Here is a 20195-nt window from a genome sequence, read left to right as displayed (position 1 = left end):
CTAGCCTCCCTCTCTCTGGGCCTGACTCAGCTCCTGCAGCAGTCAATGGAAAGAATCCTGTTTCCTCCAGCGAGAGCTAGAGCAGGACCTTCAGGCACAAGCCTGCAATTCTAGACCGCAGTGGGAATTTTGCCTGAGAAAAGGCTGCAGGATTGGGCCCTCTATTTCTAAACCAAGGTGTGGAAAAGGCACCCAAGGCAGAACAAACAGGAACGAGGGGGAAGGAATCAGACATGCGATCCAGCCTTTCCATCACCACCCGGCTGCAAATCTCTCTAAGAAAAAGCACCAGTTGGTCAGATACACAAAGGGTACATTTGACTTCATTAAAATAAGCTCCTTAACAGAGCAGCGGAAACCTCTTCCAAGCAACAAACATATCATTAAGACCGTATTAAGAGTTGCCTTTGAAGGCCACTAGGAGCCAATTAAGGGATGCTATAGTGTCACAAAGATGGCTTTGAAATGGACTGGATAGTTTTAGCTGGACACTGGCTCAGCTCATTTGCGCAATCAGCTCTTCAAGTTCCGGTCGAGCCTTTAATCGAACCTTGAAGTCTGCCACTGTATGCTGTGGGGAGGAGAAAGGGAGAAATAGGAATTATTCTTGATCATGTTCCAAAATAGCAGCAAGACAATTATCTCCTGATATTGGCCATGCCAATGTTCTGTACTATACCAAGGGCTTGGTGGTAAGTGTTCACAGTTCTACTGAGCCCGGCACTGCTGGAACATTTTCATAAGAACGGCCCTAGTGGGTCAGACCAAGGTCCATCTAGCCCAACATCCTGTCTTCCGACAGTGGCCAATGCCAGGTGCCCCAGAGGGAGTGAACAGAACAGGTAATCATCAAGTGATCCATCCCCTGTCACCCATTCTCAGCTTCTGGCAAACAGAGGCTAGGGACACCGTCCCTGCCCATCTTGGCTAATAGCCATTGATGGATCTATCCTCCATGAAAACAGAGCTTGACATACGGCGCTATTGTAGCTCAGGAACTCAGTATGTTTTAATTTCTAAAATAATATTTTGAACTAGGGCTGTCAAGCGATTAAAAAAATGATTAATCGCACCTTTAAAAATAATAGAATACCATTTATTTAAATCTTTTTGGATGTTTTCTACATTTTCAAATATATTGATTTCAATTACAACACAGAATACAAAGTGTAGCGTGCTCCCTTCATGTTTATTTTTTACTACAAATATTTGCACTTGAAAAACCAAAAGAAATATTTCAATTCACCTCATAAAGAGATTGCACTACAGTACTTGTATCATGAAAGCTGAACTTACAAATGTAGAATCATGTACAAAAAAAATAACTGCATTCAAAATAAAACAATGTAAAACTTTAGAGCCTACAAGTCCACTCAGTCCTACTTCTTGTTCAGCCTATCGCTCAGACAAACAAGTTTGTTTATATTTACAGGAGATAATGCTGCTTGCTTCTTATTTACAATGTCACCAGAAAGTGAAAACAGGCATTCACATGGCACTGTTGTAGCCGGCGTCGCGAGATATTCACATGCCAGATGCGCTAAAGATTCATAAGTCCCTTCATGCATCAACCCCCATTCCAGAGGACATGCGTCCATGCTGACGACGGGTTCTGCTTGACTACGATCCAAAGCAGTGCGGAACCATGCACGTTCATTTTCATCATCTGAGTCAGATGCCACCAACAGAAAGTTGATTTTTTTTTTTTTTTTTTTGGTGGTTCGGGTTCTGTAGTTTCTGCATCGGAGTGTTGCTCTTTTAAGACTTCAGAAAGCATGCTCCACACCTCATCCCTCTCAGATTTTGGGAAGGCATTTCAGATTCTTAAACCTTGGATTGAATGCTGTAGCCATCTCTAGAAATCTTACATTGGTATCTTCTTTATATTTTGTCAAATCTGCAGTGAAAGTGTTCTTGAAACGAACAAAATGTGCTGGGTCATCATCTGAGACTGCCATAACATGAAATATATGGCAGAATGCGGGTAAAACAGAGCAGGAGACATACAATTCTCCCCCAAGGAGTTCATTCATAAATTTCATTAATGCATTTTTTTTTTTAAATGAGCATCATCAGTGTGGAAGCATGTCCTCTGGAATGGTGATTGAAGCATGAAGGGGCATACCTGGCATGTAAATACCTTGCAATGCCTGCTACAAAAGTGCCATGTGAACACCTGTTCTCACTTTCAGGTGACCTTGGAAATAAGAAGCTGGCAACATTATCTCCCGTAAATGTAAACAAACTTGTTTGTCTGAGCGATTGGCTGAACAAGAAGTAGGACTGAGTGGACTTGTAGGCTCTAAAGTTTTACATTGTTCATTTTGAGTGCAGTTATGTAACAACAACAAAAATCGACATTTGTAAGTTGCACTTTCACGATAAAGAGATTGCACTACAGTACTTTATGAGGTGAACTGAAAAATATTATTTCTTTTGTTTATCACTTTTACAGAGCAAATATTTGTAACCTAAACAATATAAAGTGAGCACTATATACTTTGTATTCGGTGTTGTAATTGAAATCATTATATTTGAAAATATAGAAAAACATCCAAAAATATTTAATAAATTTCAATTGGTATCCTATTGTTTAGTAGTGCGAATAAAACTGTGATTAATCATGATTAATTTTTTTTAATCGCAATTAACTTTTTGAGCTAATCGCGTGAGTTAACTGCGTTTAATCGACAGTCCTATTTTGAACTAATCTGTAGTATCTTTCATCCCAGGATTCCAAAGTACTTTACATCCATTAACAAATCAAGCATTACAACATCCCTATAAGGCAGGCTCAGAATCAGTCTTTTACAGATGGGGATATGAAGGCTGAGAGAGGTTAAGAGACTCACCAAAGGACACAGTGAATTAATGGCAGAGCCAGAAACAGAATTCAAGGGCTCTAATTCTCAGTACCTTGCCCTGAACCACACACTCTTCAGAATCCATTGCATATTTGGGTATCAGTATTTGTTTGTGCAGAGACTGAATCATACAGAACTGTGAGGAGAAGTCTTTCCGAGAGCCAAGAATTTATATTTCTTCAACAAAATGTGTTATAAGGGACTTAACTGAAGCTGGTGATTGACAGTCTGATTCTCCTCCCCCTTAAGATGGTCTAAATCAGGCATAACTCCACTGAATCAATGGAGTCGCACTGGTGTAAGTGAAGAGAATCAGCACACGAGTGCAGAAGCCTTGACTCAGTGAACGAGCAATGCAGACACATACATACACCCTAAATAGCACGCACAGACTGGGGTAGCTTACACACTACCCTGTGAAATGTATCCCGTCCCTAGGTTTCCAAACCAACCACCTAGTAGCTGTCCTGCTTGGTGAGTTACCTTCTGAGGTTGACAGATCATGAGCTATTGTGGATGCGTAAGTTAGGAGTAAACAAAACTGGGCAAACCATTAAACATATGGAGATGGTGAAGTGCAGTTATCAATGCAAATTGTAGCAGTTCATTTTCAGAGACAGATACAGTTTATTTTATTGGAAGGAGGGGGAAATGGAAGATCTACCTATCTTAGGGCCTGATCCAAAGCTCACCAAAGCCCTTTGATTCAGTCCTTTACTTATTACTATAGTTCCCATCCCCTTCGAATCCAGGCACTACTGTAGAGCTGCCATCTCTCCAGAACTTCACAAGACCATCTGGCGCTCCACACCTCTCTCGTGGGTTACCAAAGGCTAATGTACTCCATGGATGCAGAGAGCATCACTGTCATGGCATATTTTTTGGTCCACAAAAACTACCTTGAATAAATAGAGCTTCCCAGAGCTGATTTGCTTTTGTAATACAAGGACATACAATGTATGGTGGCTTGAGGGCTTAAATTTTCCTCACCGCCCCCCAATGCAGCAAGGGTTCTATCTACCCAGAGCCCAGCTAAGGAGTGTGAACTCTGGCCCGCCTCAGTGCTCTGGTGAAACTGAATAGAAGAATGAGCTTCTGCAGAAAGCAAACAAAACCCCTTCCCGGGAGGAAGTGTGATCTAATAGTTACAGGAAAGCACTTGGCTTCTGGGTTCCATTCCTAGTCTGTCACCGACTCAACTCTTTAATCTTGTGCAAGTCAATTATCAATCTGCTTCTTCACTAATAAAAGAGGGACAGTACTTCCCTGCTCCATAAAGGGCTTTGTGATCCTTGGATGAAAGGTACAGTATAAGCGCTATGTAGTACTGAAAGGAAAGCATCCTACTCTGAACCACGGGGATTTTCTCTAGGTGCAAAGCCATTTACCATCCACTCTCCTCAAGGGTGGTAATGGGAGTTGGTTGGAAAGGTGCTGGTGGCAGGGGAGGCACGTCACGGGATACGGAAGTCCAAATGCTATCCAGGGCACTGGTCAATGAGCAGAGTCTCACGGAGGCCAACTGACCAAGTGGGGGCCTGAGTCTGAGGCGCGCTGGGCACCCACATGTCAATGGGAGAGGGGGGTCTTCTCAGGATCAAGATCTTGTTCTGTGCTGGTTTTTTTTATTATTATTTTAAATTCATAGATCATAGAATATCAGGATTGGAAGGGACCTCAGGAGGTCATCTAGTCCAACACCTTGCTCAAAGCAGAACCAATCCCCAGACAGATTTTTGCCCCAGATCCCTAAGTGGCCCCCTGAAGGATTGAACTCACAATCCTGGGTTTAGCAGGCCAATGCTCAAACCACTGAGCTATCCCTCCCCCCTTGTTCTGTGCTGTTGTGAGGTAGATTTCACCACATACATAGTAAACACTTCCTAAATGTGAACACGTCAGTAAACTTAAAGGTACCTCTTTCACTGACAGATGGACCCCTTCGGGCTGGTTACTCTGAATAATCTCCAAGAGTACAGGAGCAAACGTTGAACTCAAACCACTGATCTGAAAGAAGAAATAAAATGCTGCAGGAGAAAAGCCAGACACCGAGCAGACCTTTTCCATTAACAACACAGCAAAGGAGTCGATTTCAATGCAAGCCCAAGGCAAAGCCCAAACAAGACCCTTACAGTCCAATCACTCCAGGCCAAAGTACATAACTTTAGTTTGCAGGGCATCTTCCATGCACACTGTATCCCAACATGCCCAGTTTTGACATGAACCACCCCCCATCCCTGCCCACAATATCCCCAATGTCTGTGCGAGAACCTCCACTGCACCTGCTGCTGTCTGGAGCAGGTATTTTGTATCTCTCCACCTCACTGTTTTTCTGACTCAGTTGAAAATATGTCTCTTGTCCCTTTCTTATACCACTTAACTTGTTTAACTGTGCTACTGAGAAGCAGAAGGATTGACATACGCATGTATGTGTTGGTGTGTAGGTATACAGACACATTCATGCACAGCGTAGTTTTTTTAATTCAGGTTAAATTATCGCTAATGTCTGGATCCCTACCACAGAAGCTGCCATGGAAAACTTGGGACACCAATCTGAAAGTTCTCAGCATCAGCTCTGTGCCGTGGAAAACATCTACCTTTTAAAGCTTTGAAAGTTTAACCCAGAACAGGTTTAACCACAAGACTGAGTGTATGTAGCTATAAGACGAGGAGGAAAGCATCACTGAGGAAACAGATTCTAGTTTAAAAACTGTGAAGGGTCAATATAACCAATGAGCTTTAAAAAATTATTATAAACCACTTCACAGTGATAGGAGACAGTGAAGAGGAGTTTGGGAAAATATCTCGTTATGACTTCCATCTGTATTGTCTACCATTCAGTGTAAAAGAGATAGTACCTCTAATCATTAGAGTTGGGAGACAAGCCTTCTGGGCTCTCCATTCTGCAAGTGGCTCATTGTGTGACTTTTAGTTAATTAACTTCTTCGTGCCTCGATTTCCACACACAAGTGGTTAGACTAGAGAGTTAGTTCGGTGCTTTGAGATCCTCAGATGTAAAGTGCTATGCAAGAGCAGAGCGTCATTATAGGCCAATAAAATTTCATACCTGTACAACTCGCTGGTGGGTTGTAAGAACAGCATCTAGGTACTGCCTGGACCCTTTCTCCTGCATAAGCATCACCTCCATGGTTTTAGTGGGCATCGCATAGCTTTAGAAACAACAATTCAACAATTAGGGAAATGTCAACAGCCCTTGGCAGGAATGACTGAACTTTCATCAGAGGAGAACATGGGACGAGATGAAGCATTCATGAGAAATTAACTATGCAAACAAGGTAGACTGCATTAGGGTCAGACACAAGCAGGGCTGTATAATCACTTGTGTGACAGGACAGAGATCAGAGGGAAGTCTACGGCATTACTGCTGCCCAGAAGCTCTTTTGGGCACAAATGCTAACACAAGAGGAGACAACTTTATTCAATGCCTTTGTTGTTGAAGGAGAGATTTAAAGCAAACATCTAGTACAGGGATCCCCAATGTGGTGCCTGCCAGGGCTTCCACGTGCGCCCGCCCACTGGCCATCAGACAAGAAGCCGCCGAGAAGAGGCAACGTCAAGAAGCGCTGCCGCCGACGCCTCTTGATGACGCTGCTTCACGGCGCCATTTCGGCGGCTGCTTGTCCGGCAGGCACGGTACTCAGCGGCTAGTCGTCCAGTGCCCGCCCCATGGAAAAGGTTGGGGACCACTGATCTAGTACATAGTTAATGTACCTGGTTTTATTTTCATTAGCAGTAACTGACTTGTATCTTTCACAATGGTTATTAAGAAGGATAAGAAACAGCTGGTGTAACATGCCACTTGGAAAGACTTTATTTTCACCAACATGGGCCTAGTATGGACAGAGGAGAGATACTTGGCCAAATTCTGTTCTCATTTACATCAGTGTAAATCCACAGATTTCAATGGTGTTACTCTGGATTTTCCCTGGTGCAAATGAGAACAGAATGTGGCCTATTGTGTGAACCACCAGTACTGCAATTCAATTAGCGAGGAGGGATGATCTTGTGGTTAAGGCACTGGACTCTCACTCAGGAAGTCTGGGTTCAATGGCCAGGTCAGCCACAGACTTCCTGTGTGACCCTGGCCAAATTATTTAACATAAGAACATAAGAACGGCCATACTGGGTCAGACCAAAGGTCCATCCAGCCCAGTATCCTGTCTACTAACAGTGACCAATAGCAGGTGCCCCAGAGGGAGTGGACCAACAGGCAATGATCAAGTGATCTCTCTCCTGCCATCCATCTCCACCCTCTGACAAACAGAGGCTAGGGACACCATTCCTTACCCATCCTGGCTAATAGCCATTAATGGACTTAACCTCCATGAATTTATCTAGTTCTCTTTTAAACCCTGTTATAGTCCTAGCCTTAAATATCTCTGGCCTCAGTCAAAGGGGGCTAATACTTCTTTTCTCCCCTACTTTGTCTGTACTATGTATACAGCCCCTAGCACAATGGGGCCTTGCCCTCTGTCGAGGCATGCAGTCATTACTGCAGTACAAGTAACAATCTATGCAAGAACCACAGTCTAGGGTATGAAGCAGTCATCTAGGTTGTGGGCTCTTCCTGTTACTATTCATAGGCGCATCCGAGCAGAAGGCACTTTAATTTCCTAGCATCTGTGGGTCTTGTTCTAAAACGTTTAACAGGGGGCTGGAGGACTTGAGGGATTGGTATCCATAGAGTTTGAGGGCAGACGGGACCATAAGATCATCTAGTCTGATCTCCGTGGGATATCCAAATGGGATCCAAGAGTCTTTTAATTGATGTCTCTGCCATTTGACAGCTGTTCACTGAATTATGAGAAATTAGTGAGTGGTCCCAGTTTGTCTAGAGCATCCACACTGCAGAAAGAGACCATCACAACTGGTCTATGCACACAGGACTTCCAGCTCCACGGCTGTTGATGCAGCACCTCATACAAGACCAGGGGTTCTCAAACTGGGGGTCGGGACCCCTTAGGGGGTCACGAGCTGTCAGCCCCTACCCCACATCCCACTTTGCCTCCAGCATTTATAATGGTGTTAAATATATTAAAAAGTGTTTTTAATTTATAAGGGGGAGGGGTTGCACTCAGAGGCTTGCTATGTGAAAGGGGTCACTGGTACAAAAGTTTGAGAACCGCTGTATAAAAGTCTAAAAAAGTCAATTCACTTTCTTGACATTTTTAAATAGGGTTTAAACAGTGAGCACCATGCATACATCAAACAGCATTCAGACAGATTCCCATATGTGCTAACATCCTTTCACAGTCGTTACGACAGGTCCCTTGGACAATACCACGAAGGCCCCAAAGGAATCTGCCCTTATAATCACAAGGGATGGTCAAGCCTGCAGACTTTTACAGATAATCTTTGTGCATCCCCCTCACGGAAGTGAAACAGATGGCATGGTTTCATCCCATAAGCATTGCTCTGCAAAGACCCTGCAGGAATCACACGCCCTGTTACATGATCCACAGAACCATTCAGAACAGCACAGTTAGCTTCTCAGATCTAACATTGGAACCACAGTTATACGAGACCCCACCGCTCTACCTCGAGGAGAGCACCACAACTCTCACCTAGAAGAGAGGGGTGGGGTTAGTATGGACCTGGCAAGAAAATACATTCAAAGAACATTTCCTTAATGAAACCCCCTCTGCAGATCCCCACTGTAGGGCAGCGGGGAAATGGTTAATGTTGAGATGGTAAATGCCATCGTTCGCATCCCGAGTGAATATCGTATTGAGATGAACAGGAATAAGTCACACATCGTAGAGCTGTTACAAGCCATCAGCAGACTCAGGCAGACAATGCTGCAGCACATCAGATCCTTCACATCCCCAAAGTGAAAGCGTAAATCCTGGCAACAATATTGGGGTCCCCGGAGAAGAGCTAGTCCAACTCTCCCCCCACATCTAGTTCAATCTAGTCTCTGCTATTTATAAACTGAAAAAGTGCAGTCCAGCCCCTTCACGAAAGCTGCCTTGTGATAACCCTTTCCATGTCTTCGGAAAGCCAATTAAAATACAGACTTTGAAGGCTCTCTTGTCCTATTTTTAGGAAAATTATAGCTGTGGCAGAACAAGCAATTTGTAGGACAAAGCCCACAAGTCACTGTTCTGCCTGATCCAAGCTCCATGGTGCTAATGTAATTTTCAGTGCTTTTAGATGAGAAAAAGATCAAGACAGAGTGGGTGAAAAGTGACCTTGTCTCTCAATGTGGGGCAGTGAGGAGAGATCCATCCACGCAACAGATGTACGGGAACAAAATCTGACTCAAATCAGCAGAAGCTCTGTTTGCATGACATGCCCCATTTCTTTTCTGAGAGACAGACAAAAGAGAAATGTGTCAAGAGGAAAAGAATCCAGCGTAATTGACAGAAGTGAGACAGGGCATTTTAACACCTCACAACATGTGGAAAAGACACATGGAAGGCTAGGACTCTAATTATATTTGTGGCACTTTTCATCTTCAAAGAACTCTATCCACGTCCAGCCATCCTCAAGACCTGTGAGGTAAGCAGGCCTTAGTCAACACATTTTGCAGTTGGAAAAGCTCGGGCAGAGAGGTGGCAAGTCCATGGAGTATCCAGGATTAGAACTCAGAAATTCCCCTTCCCCATTCCTGTGCTCAGACCACTGGCTAATGCCCCTTTCTCCAGTGACTGAAAACTGAGAGCTAAATTCTTCCCTGTGATCTGCACAGCCAGTCTATTGATACCCATCCTGTGGCTTTTCCTACTTGAACAGAGCTCTAAGTGAGGTCAGTCAAGAGCCCATGGAGACTGAAAGAACAGAATAAATTCAAGAGAATGACCATGCAGATCAGAGAGGAAGATTCAGACACACACAAATATCACAGGGGGGGGCGGGGGAGGACGACTACAGCCCATCAGACGTTTTAATCCCACCCTCGAGCTCTTACCGTGGAGTGGGGTCCGGGGCTTGCCCCAGACCAGCCGTGGAGCAGGGTCGGGGGCTTCCCTCGCTCCACACATGCCATGACTCCACGTGGCTCCCGGAAGCAGCGGCATGTCCCCCCTCCAGCTCCTATGTGTAGGGGTAGCCAAGGGGCCCCACATACTGCCCCCGCCCCAAGCGGCGCCCCTGCAGCTCCCACTGGCTGGGAAGCACGGCCAACGGGAGCTGCACAGGCAGCACCTGTGGACGGGGCAGCATGCAGAGCCACCTGGCTGTGCCTCCGCATAGGAGTCAGAGAGGGGACATGCCGCTGCTTCCGGGAGCTGCTTGAGGTAAACTCTGCCCGGAGCCTGCATCCCTGACCTCCTCCCGCGCCCCAAGCCCCTGCCCCAGCCCTGATCTCCCTCCCACCCTCCAAACCCCTCGGTCCCAGCTTAGAACACCCTCCTGCACCCCAAACCCCTCATACACAGACCCACCCCCAGCCGGAGCCCTTACCCCCCTGCGCCTTAACTCCCTGCTCCAGCCCGGAGCCCCCTCCCACACCCTAAACTCCTCATTTCTGGCCCCACCCGAGAGCCCACACCCCAAGCCAGAGCATTCACTCCCTCATGCACCCCAGTCCCAATTTTGTGAGCATTCATGGATCGCCGTATGTACTTTGGTCATGCTCGGATACAGTACAAAAATGAGAGCCTTGGAGGTGAAGGTGTTACACCAGGGATAGGGAAAATTTTTGGCCCAAGGGCCATATAATTTCCATATCCAGATGTGGCCCTTGGGCCAAAAATTTTCCCCATCCCTGGTGTAACACCTTCACCTAAAAGGCTCTCATTTTTGTACTGTATCCGAGTAAGACCAAAGTACATACGGCATGTCATGTAAACACACAAAGATCACATGCAATGGTGGCCTTTATACCTTTCATTCACTCGAATGGAGAATCGGTTGCAGAGTTTATGAACATATTGAGCAAAATGCTCCACCAGGCACATGTCGTACGCAGTCATCTGTATGTTCAGGTCTCCATATTCATGATCTGATCCAGCATTAACCTCCTTCATCCGTATCCTGTCCCTTTTCCTCTTTGAAATCTGTAAGAAAGTGAAATAGACTTTCCAAGAATGCTGAAGGGTAACTATACAAGATTCATGCCCAATAGTGGTTAGAGCAGAGGACTGGTAACCTGGACTCTATACCCAGCTCTAACGCGGATTTGCTGAATAATCTTGGGCAAGTCGGGAAGGGATAGCTCAGTGGTTTGCGCATTGGCCTGCTAAACCCAGGGTTGTGAGTTCAATCCTTAAGGGGGCCACTTAGGGATCTGGGGCAAAATCAGTACTTGGTCCTGCTAGCAAAGGCAGGGGGCTGGACTTGATGACCTTTCAAGGTCCCTTCCAGTTCTAGGAGATAGGATATCTCCATTAATTTAAATTTAATTTAAATTTAATTTTAAAAGTCAAGGCTTCTCTGTGCTCATTTTCCCAGTTGTAAAATCAGGATAACACCTAATTTACAGAAGTGTTCTGAGGCTTAATTGGTTGAGGTCCTGGGATGACAGGCCCTATAGAGGCACCACACTCATCTGGACAATGTATGCTTAGCATGAAAAACTACTTCTTCCAGAAGGAACTAAGGAGTCGGAACAAACTGCTTCTAATTCAGCCTCTGCCTTCGAGGCACCTGTCTAGATGAATTTATTGTTTCACTGTTCCGGAAATGCGTGTCTTCCAAATTCCAGGTACAGTAAAAAAGTTCAAAACGGACCAAGACTTTACTTGCTAATATTCAGCAACGGCTTGTGAGTGGTTTGGTTAAGTTCAACATAATTAATAGTTTCCATTCGCCAAACCATTTAGAGACTTAAATAAGGAAGTAACGGACACAAGGAAATATTTGTGTAGTGCTTTGAACAGGCTATTTCTCACTGCACAACAATCTCTGCTGGGAGGAGCAGAAGGAAAGCAGCATAGTCTTTGCTTGTATACTCAGAAGTCCGTAGAATGAGCAGCACCAACATTTTAATGAATCTGTAAATGTATCCGAATAAATGGAAAGTCAGCACTGTCAGAGCACAGAAAAGCCTACCTCCGGTGGAAGCAGGTGTCTGAACCTCCCAATGCCATGGGTAGGCTGGGACCTGTAGTGTCTGTTGCAGCTCAGCAACGTGCTGCCTTTAAAGAGGAAGACAGAACAAATACGTTTCAAGTTAAAGGTCAGACAACTCCTCTCCTGACAAAGCGGTAACAGTATGGAAGATGGGAGTCACCAGGAATCTACTGAGGAGAGGTGGGGCTGGCAGGGGCAGAAACCTGGAAGAAGAGTCTTTCTGGCTGTAATTAGGTGTTTTAGGTCAGTGGTTCTCAACCTTTCCAGACTACTGTACCCCTTTCAGGAGTTTGATTTGTACCCCCAAGTTTCACATCACTTAAAAACTACTTGCTTACAAAATCAGACATAAAAATACAAAAGTGTCACAGCCACACTGTTACTGGACAATTGCTGACTCTCTCATTTTTACCATATGATTATAAAATAAATCAACTGGAATATAAATGTTGTACTTACATTTCAGTGTATAGTATATAGAGCAGTATAAACAAGTCATTGTATGAAATTTTAGTTTGCGCTTACTTTTTATGTAGCCTGTTGTAAAACTAGATAAATATTGAGATGAGTTGCTGTTCCCTCTAAAGACCTATGCATACCCCCCAAGGTACGCATACCCCTGGTTGAGAACCACTGTTTTAGAGTGGCCAGAGGTGGGCAAGATGCTTCACACAGACGACACGTCCCTGCCCCAGTCTACACTGTAGGTTACTCAGGGTTAGTCATGTACTCAACACATCACAGTGGTTCAGTTAAGTATTGGGGGGGGAGGGGAGTAAATATGTGCAACAAATACGGGGGGGGGGGGTATCCCAGTCTCTCTTGTCAAGTTGTCGGTGAGATCTAAATGAGGAAAGGGTAGTGACTTGGCAGATCACAATAGACTGGGAGAAAGGGAAGGGATCCCTAGCAGGAGGACATTCAAGGAGATCAGCATGGAAAGGGCTGGAGCACGATGGTAGTGGTGAAACTGTGATGGATCCAAGATCCCAGTTATCCTTAAATCCAGCCCTGCTTCCAATATTCATGTATCCGAAGAAATGACAAGCCCTTGTTTCTTCTCATTACTCTGGGGCAAAGTGCTGTCCCTGCAGCCTTAACTTTAATAAGCGCACCCCAGAGACAGGCGATTTTTTAGACTGAAAGTACAATACCTTGAACCAGCCAGATTCACGAACATACTAGATCCTGTCTACACTTCAAGACCAAACTGTGTTTTAGTCATGTCAGAGGACTACTGTGTTGTAACAGAATCCACCAACACAGTAGATATTGAAGGGTAGATGGGTTTAACCTTAAATTGTGTTTAAGACTGGTTCCACTAAGAGTTCCTGACCCAGTGTAGACAGGGGATACTGGGCTAGATTCACAGAAGAACTCAGGTGACTGCCTACCCCTTTAGGCACCTAAATCTCAGAATCGGGCCCCACTGGGATTCACAAAAAACCTTCAGCTGCTGCCAAACACTATAGGGTAAACTTGCCTAGCACCTACTTTTTTGCAATAAAAGTTCTCTGGGCACCTACAGTTCAGCTTCTGGACATGTGTCCAGACACCTAAGCCCCAAAGCGATGCACAATCCGGAGGAAGACAGGTGTTCCTCCACCAAACTACTCACCTGTGGAACCCAAGCAGATAATGCCCAGAGCTTACCTATTGGATCAGGCGCCTGCAAGCAAGCTTACCTCAAATGCCTACAGGGGGAAGGCAGGAAAGGGGAGAACAGGAGTGGGAAGATTCCTTCATAACTTTTAGCCCAGTGGTTAAGGTACTCACCTAGGATGTAGGAGACCCCCCCCCCACTCAACTTCCCCCTCCACCTGATGAGGAAAAGGGATCTGAACAGGGATCTGCCACCTCTCAAGTGAGTGTCTTAGCCACTGGTCTATTGGATATTCTGATGTGGGGCTCCCTCAGTCTCTTCTGTTGAAACTGTTCCTCTGGCAATAAATAATGAAAAAATCATTGGGACAGAGAGAGCGAGCAAGCGAAACCTTCCTAGCCTGGCGGCTGGAGCACTCACTTGGGAGGTGGGAGACACAGAGTCCAGTCCCCTGCTCCAGTGAATTTTTAAATGATTTATCCCAGTGGGACAGCTTCAACAGGAGAGACTCATATCCAAACATATCATAGCCCCATGGCTAGAGCACTCAGCTAAATAGCAGATCCCTGTTCAAATCCCTTCTCATCAGGCGGAGAGCGGAATTGAACCAGGAGTCTCCCACAGCCCAGGTGACTACACTAACCACTGGGTTAAAAGTTATGAGGGAGGTCCTCCTCCTCTCCCCTCCTCCACCCAGCTTTTTCCAAAAATGGGGCAGACACCTAACCCCAAGAGAAAGTTTGCAGATAAGAATCCCAAGCAGAGGAAGGTCTCCCCCTGCAGGCTGGATTTAGGTGCAGGAAGAGGGGCAGGGCTTAGAACACACCCCTCTTCTTGGCATCGCCCATTAGCTATCTTAGGCCAGGTCTACACTAACCCCCCTAATTCGAACTAAGGTACGGAACTTCAGCTACGTGAATAACGTAACTGAAGTTCGAAGTACCTTAGTTCGAACTTACCTTGGTCCACACTCGGCAGGCAGGCTCCCCCGTCGACTCCGCGGTACTCCTCTCGCCGAGCTGGAGTACCGCAGTCGACGGCGAGCACTTCCGGGTTCGACTTATCGCGTCCAGACTAGACGCGATAAGTCGAACCCAGAAGTTCGATCGCTCGCCGCCGAACTACCGGGTAAGTGTAGCCAAGGCCTTAGGCGGAGAGCCACCTAGTGTGCTGGCTTCTGTGAATCCCATTCTGAGGCACCTTTCCCCCCAAATGTACACGAAGCTGAGCTGCCACACTAAACTCTGTGAATCCCAGGGATTTTCTAGGCGCCTAAAAGTTAAGTGTGGTGACACTACATTTCTTTGTGAATACAGCCCATAGTCTCTAGCAGATGTTTCTCCACAACATAAAGTCAGTTTGTCTAGGACTCTTTGCTTAGCCATCCCAGGAATGGAACAAGAGGAGGATTTGCAGTCAGATACAGGTGTGACTGAATAGTGGCCCAGTGCCCATCTGAATTATTCATTATAACACCATCAATCAGCTCAAATTTGGTTTAAAGAATTAAACAGCAAGGTGACATGATGGCTCAAGTGTGAATATTTGTTTCGGGTACAAGAAGGTTTTTAGTGTATTGTATTCAAAATCTACAGTGAGTTCTTACCTACAGCACAGATGGGGCTCTCTCTGGCCGCTGTTACTCTAAAGGAAAAGCCAGGATGAAAGTTAAAAGCTATTGTTGTTTCATTTATAAAAGTACTATACAGATTTTCAGTCTCTAAATAGAGTCATTATTCTTGAGTGACAGGTTTTATAGGTAGAGAGTGTGGAAAATGGATTAGATCTTTACACTACGGCCCTCGTTACTGCATTATCTGTTCACCTCACACCCATTAATGGATTTTACCTTCAGACCACCACTGTTGGGTAGGGTAGCATTATCCCCACAGGACAGATTAAATGACTTGCCCAAGGTCAGACATGGTGTCTGGCGTTGAGATGGGAATCGACCCCAGGTATCCCAAGTCACAATCCGCTAGACCCAGGGTGTCAAACTCATTTGGGGGAAAAGAGAGAGACAGATTCTGTGTTTCATTCTGTTGGGAGCTGGGGTGAGAATTCAGGATGGCATTCTCTGCTTGATCCCCAGTGGAGACTCCACTGATGTCAGTGGGAGGAGCACACAAAGATCGAGGAGATAATATAGCTTTTACATAGTAACTAAAACTTTTAATTATTCTTTTATGTCTTTCTCTGCAGGAACTCCCAATTCCCACTCTTCATGGGCTTCACTCCCACCCCCCAACCATTCCATTTACTACAGTGATCCGTTAATACTGACATGACAACACCATCAGTGGGCTTTGGAGATGATACACGGATCAAATTCATAAGAAGTAGGTCACCCCTCTGACTCATTTTTCAGTTCTCTGCAAACTCAGACAGACATCATGACATTGGTTTACACCCTCCTCCCATTACATTTGGAAGATTATGGCTGCAGCCATGATGTCTAGAAAAAAACACTTTTTTTTGGTCATTAAAAAAAAGTTTACATTCTGCACAGTCTGAGTATGGCATGTGAGCCACAAATACATCATGCACAACTGATCTGGTCCATGGGTTTTGAGTCTGACACCCATACACTAGACCATTCTTCCTACACTGATGGTGTAAGGAACCATCTCTTGTACAGATCTTGCTATTCCATCAGCTTCCAGGTGTCATATGAAATATTCCTTTCACTATATCTCAATGTTTTACCTTTCTCTGATATTATTTTTCAACTGTATAGTGATTTTTTTATTTTATTTTATAAGTTTGCTGGGCCAGTTTGTAAAAGACAGGATATAAAAATGTTATCTTGAATCTTACATTTGCTCTGTCAGATTTCACAATCCTTACCTGCTAAGAGCAAATGCCCGTTTTAGAAACATTTCCTTCCCCAGGCAGAGCACCTACAACAAGCCAACATTGTTAGAACACAAACAAACATGTAAGAAAAGCATCAAGAAGGTTTTCAAAGCAGTCAGTTGTTAGCTTATTCCTCTTGGAATGCATCTTCCTTAACAAAATTCAGTAACTTCATAATGTACCAACAAACTTCCCAACCAGTTTTCATTGGCCTAAAGCAAATCATCACTTCTCAGTACACTGCTACAACACAAAAGGGGACAGAATAACAGGAAGATGGATGACTGTAATTTCTCTTTCATACACTCTATCAGTTGTACATGTGAATTCCAGTAACTTGATATTAAGGGACCCACTACCGACCAAATTCATCCCTGGTGTCACTCCATTGACTTCAACTTAAACTAGCTATCTAACTATATCAATTACCTACCCATTTACTCCAGCTGTATCTGATTTGGTAAAGATACAATTCCTCTTCTCTGCGATAATATCTAGCATCCACCCAAAATATCTGACATAATTTATGATAGGAAGAAAAATATCAAAAGAAAAATAAAACCGACTAAAGTGCTCTAAGTATCCAACAAGAGCTCAGTATTTAAGCCTTGCCTACACTAGACATTTTCGGAATATCTCCAACTGGCTCCTCTGGTTGTAGCCACATTTGGAGTGGTAGCAGAGACAAGGCACTAATATTTTTACCATACCTTGTCTAGTGTAGGGGAAGACCACACGGAGGTAAGACGCCTGGTGACCAGCTCACCCTACTATTCACATTGTTTGCCATTGCTAACACTGGGGGATTTGCACTGGTTTCAGTGCACCACTTGCGATATTTCCATAAAATTGTCAATGTAGACACATCTTCAGATTCCTCCATTTTACAGATGAAAGAAGTGAGGCACAGAGAGAATAAGTGACTTGCCGAGGGCACACAGAACAGAACCAAGTTCTCCTGACTCCTACTATCCTGATATAAACACTGAACAATACTGCTTTCTGATACAAGATGCACTATTGGAAACAATCCCCTACTGGCCCTTGAGGAATGAAGGGGTGGCCAAAGCATGACCCAAAGAGTTCGATAGTTCAGCCCACAGGTCCTTGCATGGTCTCTCCTGATGCAAGCAGAGGATCTGTAATCGGCACAGGAACATGGGACTTTCCATATGAAGGAGAAGGGTGACTATATTCAATTCCTTTTCACAATAAATAAGGCCTAGTCTACACCCAAAACTTAGGTTGACTTTATGGTGCTCAGGGGTGTGAAAATTTCACACCCAAGAGACATAGTTAAGCCAATCTAAGCCCTGGTACAGACACTGCTATGTCAACGGAAGTATTGTACCATCAACTTAGCTACCACCTCTCAGGGAGGTGGATTCATTATAGCAATGGAAAAACCTCTTCCACCACCATAGCAACTGCCTACACTACTGTGCCGCACTAACACTTATTGTGTAGACATAGCCTAAGAGTCTTCCATGTTAAGAAAGATGAATTCAGACTGGAACAAGTGCAGAGAAGGGCTACTAAAATGATCAGAGAAATGGAGAACCTACCTTATGAGAGGAGACTTAATGAGTTTGGCTCAGTTAGCCTAACCAAACGAAGGAGGAGAGAAGATATAATTGCTCTCTATAAATACATCAGATGGATGAACACCAGGGCGTGAGAGGAATTATTTAAGTTAAGTGCCAATGTTGACAAAAGAACAAATGGATATAAACTGGCTCTCAATAATTTTAGCCTTGAAATTAGGCAAAGGTTTCTAACCATCAGAGGAGTGAAGATCTGGAACAGCCTTGCAAGGAGAGCAGTGGGGGGAAAAAATCCAACTGGCTGCAAGACTGAGCTTGACCAGTTTATGGAGGGGATGGTGTGATGAGACTGCTTACACTGGTATATGGCCCATCTGCAACTGCTATCAGCAAACAGCTCTAACACCTAGAGACAGGACACTAGAGTGGGAGGATTCTGAGTTACTATAGAGAAATCTTTCCCAGGTGTCTGGCTGGTGAGTCTTGTCCACATGCTCAGGGTCTAACTGACTGCGCAATATTTGGTGTTGGGAAGGAATTTTCTCCCAGCTCAGAGTGGCAGAGACCCTGGGTGAGAGGGAGGGTTTCACCTCACTCTACAGCATGGGGCATGGGTCGGGCTAGGTTGAATTTGAGCAAGTGGTGGATTTTCTCTAATTTGAAGTCTTTGAATCATGATTTGAGGATGTCAGTAACTCAGTCGGAGGTTGTGGGCATATTGTAGGAGTGGGCTAGCGAGACTCTGTGGTCTACCACGTGCAGGAGGTCAGACTAGATCAGCGAGCTGATTTTCACTGGCACTCACACTGCTCTGGTCCTGGCCTCTGGTCCGGAGGGGGGGGGGGGGGGCTCTGCATTTTAATTTAAGGTTCTTAAACATTTTAAAAACCTGATTTACTTTATCATACATAAACTATTGTTGTATGTAGACGTATAGAAAGAGACCTTCTAAAAACGTTAACCTTTATTACTGGCACGTGAAACCTCAAATCAGAGTGACTAAATGAAGCCTGGGCACACCCCTTCGGGAAGGTTGCCGACCCCTGGACTAGATGATCACTATGGACTCACTGGCCTCACATCGATGAGTGCCGCACTTGGGCTCCCAAGAACTTACCGGGCAGCTCCTGGCTGAGCGGATCTGAACGGGGCTTTTCCAATTACTCCTTGTGCTATGGTCCGCCCCCAATACCTTCCCCGGAACGCCTAGTCCCAACCTCCCCCGCCCCCCGGAAACACCTTCCCCGGCACCCGCCCCCCGGGGTAAATACCTTCCCCAGCGCCGAGCACATCCTCGCCCGCCGCCCGGCCCCGACAGCGGACACCCGGCCGGAAGAGCGGGGCGCGCCCGGCAGGCAAACGCGTCCCCCGCGCTCCAGGTCCTGCAGAGTGTGTATCCCCCTCACTCCCTGAGCCTCGCACCTACAGTTCCGCAGCAACTCGGTTCCGCCGTCTCCTTCCCGGGCCGCAGGTTTCTCTTCCCCAGAATGGCTCGTGCTCTGGGGCGGGGGTTGGGCCGGAGGCTGGTTCCCTTGCAGGAGGAATGCAGGGAGGTGGCGTGTCACAGCAGCCTGGGTGCTCAGCCGTGCCTGCACTCCCCTGGCCTCCACACAAGGACAGCCTGAAACAGGGCACAGCTGGTCTGGCCCTAGAGCTGCGCTGGGGAGAGGGGGGTATTTTAATACCTCAGTGTTGGGGCGTGTCCAGTTGTTTCCTCTGCACAGTAGTAGGTGGAGGAAAAATTCCATCATTGAGGTATTAGGCTGGGTCTTGAGAGAGGCAGGTTCAGGTCCCTGCTCCCCGCCCAGACTTCGTGTGTGGAGGGGTGTTTTGAGGATAAATGCATTAACCATAGGGAAGTGCTCACATACTGAGGTATCAGGGTCCACATGACTACCTGAGAGATGCATGAGTGTCCAGGTTTGCCCATATCTGTGTATCTATGTCTGCATGTGTCCACGCTCATGTGCATGTGCTGTGTTGGCAAGTCCTTTAAACAGCTTGTGGGTTTTCTATACCCACTCATATATGTTCTGATCTTTTAAGGTGTTCTTAACATCTGTTTTGTTCATTTATTATGGTGAGCATTGGAACTGCTGATACAGCGCCCACTGTCCTTTATCATCATTATTATTTTTTGTCTCTTCCTCCCCTGCTTTTTGCATGGTCGCTAGCAGCCAAGGAATAATGCTAAACTCAAGCATAAAAGTGCTAAATAAGTAGGATCAGCTGTGGAGGAAAACTGACTAAAATAATACAATTCCTCTGCAGTCAGCCTGGCTTGTAAAGCAT

The 20195-nt window shown here is 45.5% G+C and overlaps 1 protein-coding gene across 3 annotated transcripts; it reads right to left on the bottom strand.

Moving 5' to 3' along the window:
• Positions 1 to 307: 307 nt before the first annotated feature.
• Positions 308 to 19348, bottom strand: MRPL48 (mitochondrial ribosomal protein L48). 3 transcript variants are annotated; one of them, XM_065581816.1, is made up of 8 exons: positions 19326 to 19348; positions 16351 to 16403; positions 15110 to 15147; positions 11880 to 11965; positions 10713 to 10885; positions 5932 to 6034; positions 4782 to 4871; positions 308 to 571 (listed from the first exon to the last, which is right to left on the bottom strand). In XM_065581816.1, the coding sequence occupies exons 2-8, from the start codon at positions 16380 to 16382 to the stop codon at positions 497 to 499; spliced, it is 597 nt and encodes a 198-aa protein (XP_065437888.1). In that variant the 5' UTR covers positions 16383 to 16403; positions 19326 to 19348; the 3' UTR covers positions 308 to 496. The 3 variants fall into 3 exon arrangements, with proteins under 3 accessions (XP_065437888.1, XP_065437887.1, XP_065437889.1); XM_065581815.1 differs by lacking the exon at positions 19326 to 19348 and adding an exon at positions 19175 to 19319; XM_065581817.1 differs by lacking the exon at positions 19326 to 19348 and adding an exon at positions 19021 to 19229.
• Between the last annotated feature and the right edge of the window lie 847 nt (positions 19349 to 20195).

This window comes from Chrysemys picta, chromosome 1, assembly GCF_011386835.1.
Source record: "Chrysemys picta bellii isolate R12L10 chromosome 1, ASM1138683v2, whole genome shotgun sequence".
In the NCBI taxonomy this organism is placed as follows: Eukaryota; Metazoa; Chordata; order Testudines; family Emydidae; genus Chrysemys; species Chrysemys picta.
This window is presented reverse-complemented; position numbering and strand designations above follow the sequence as displayed.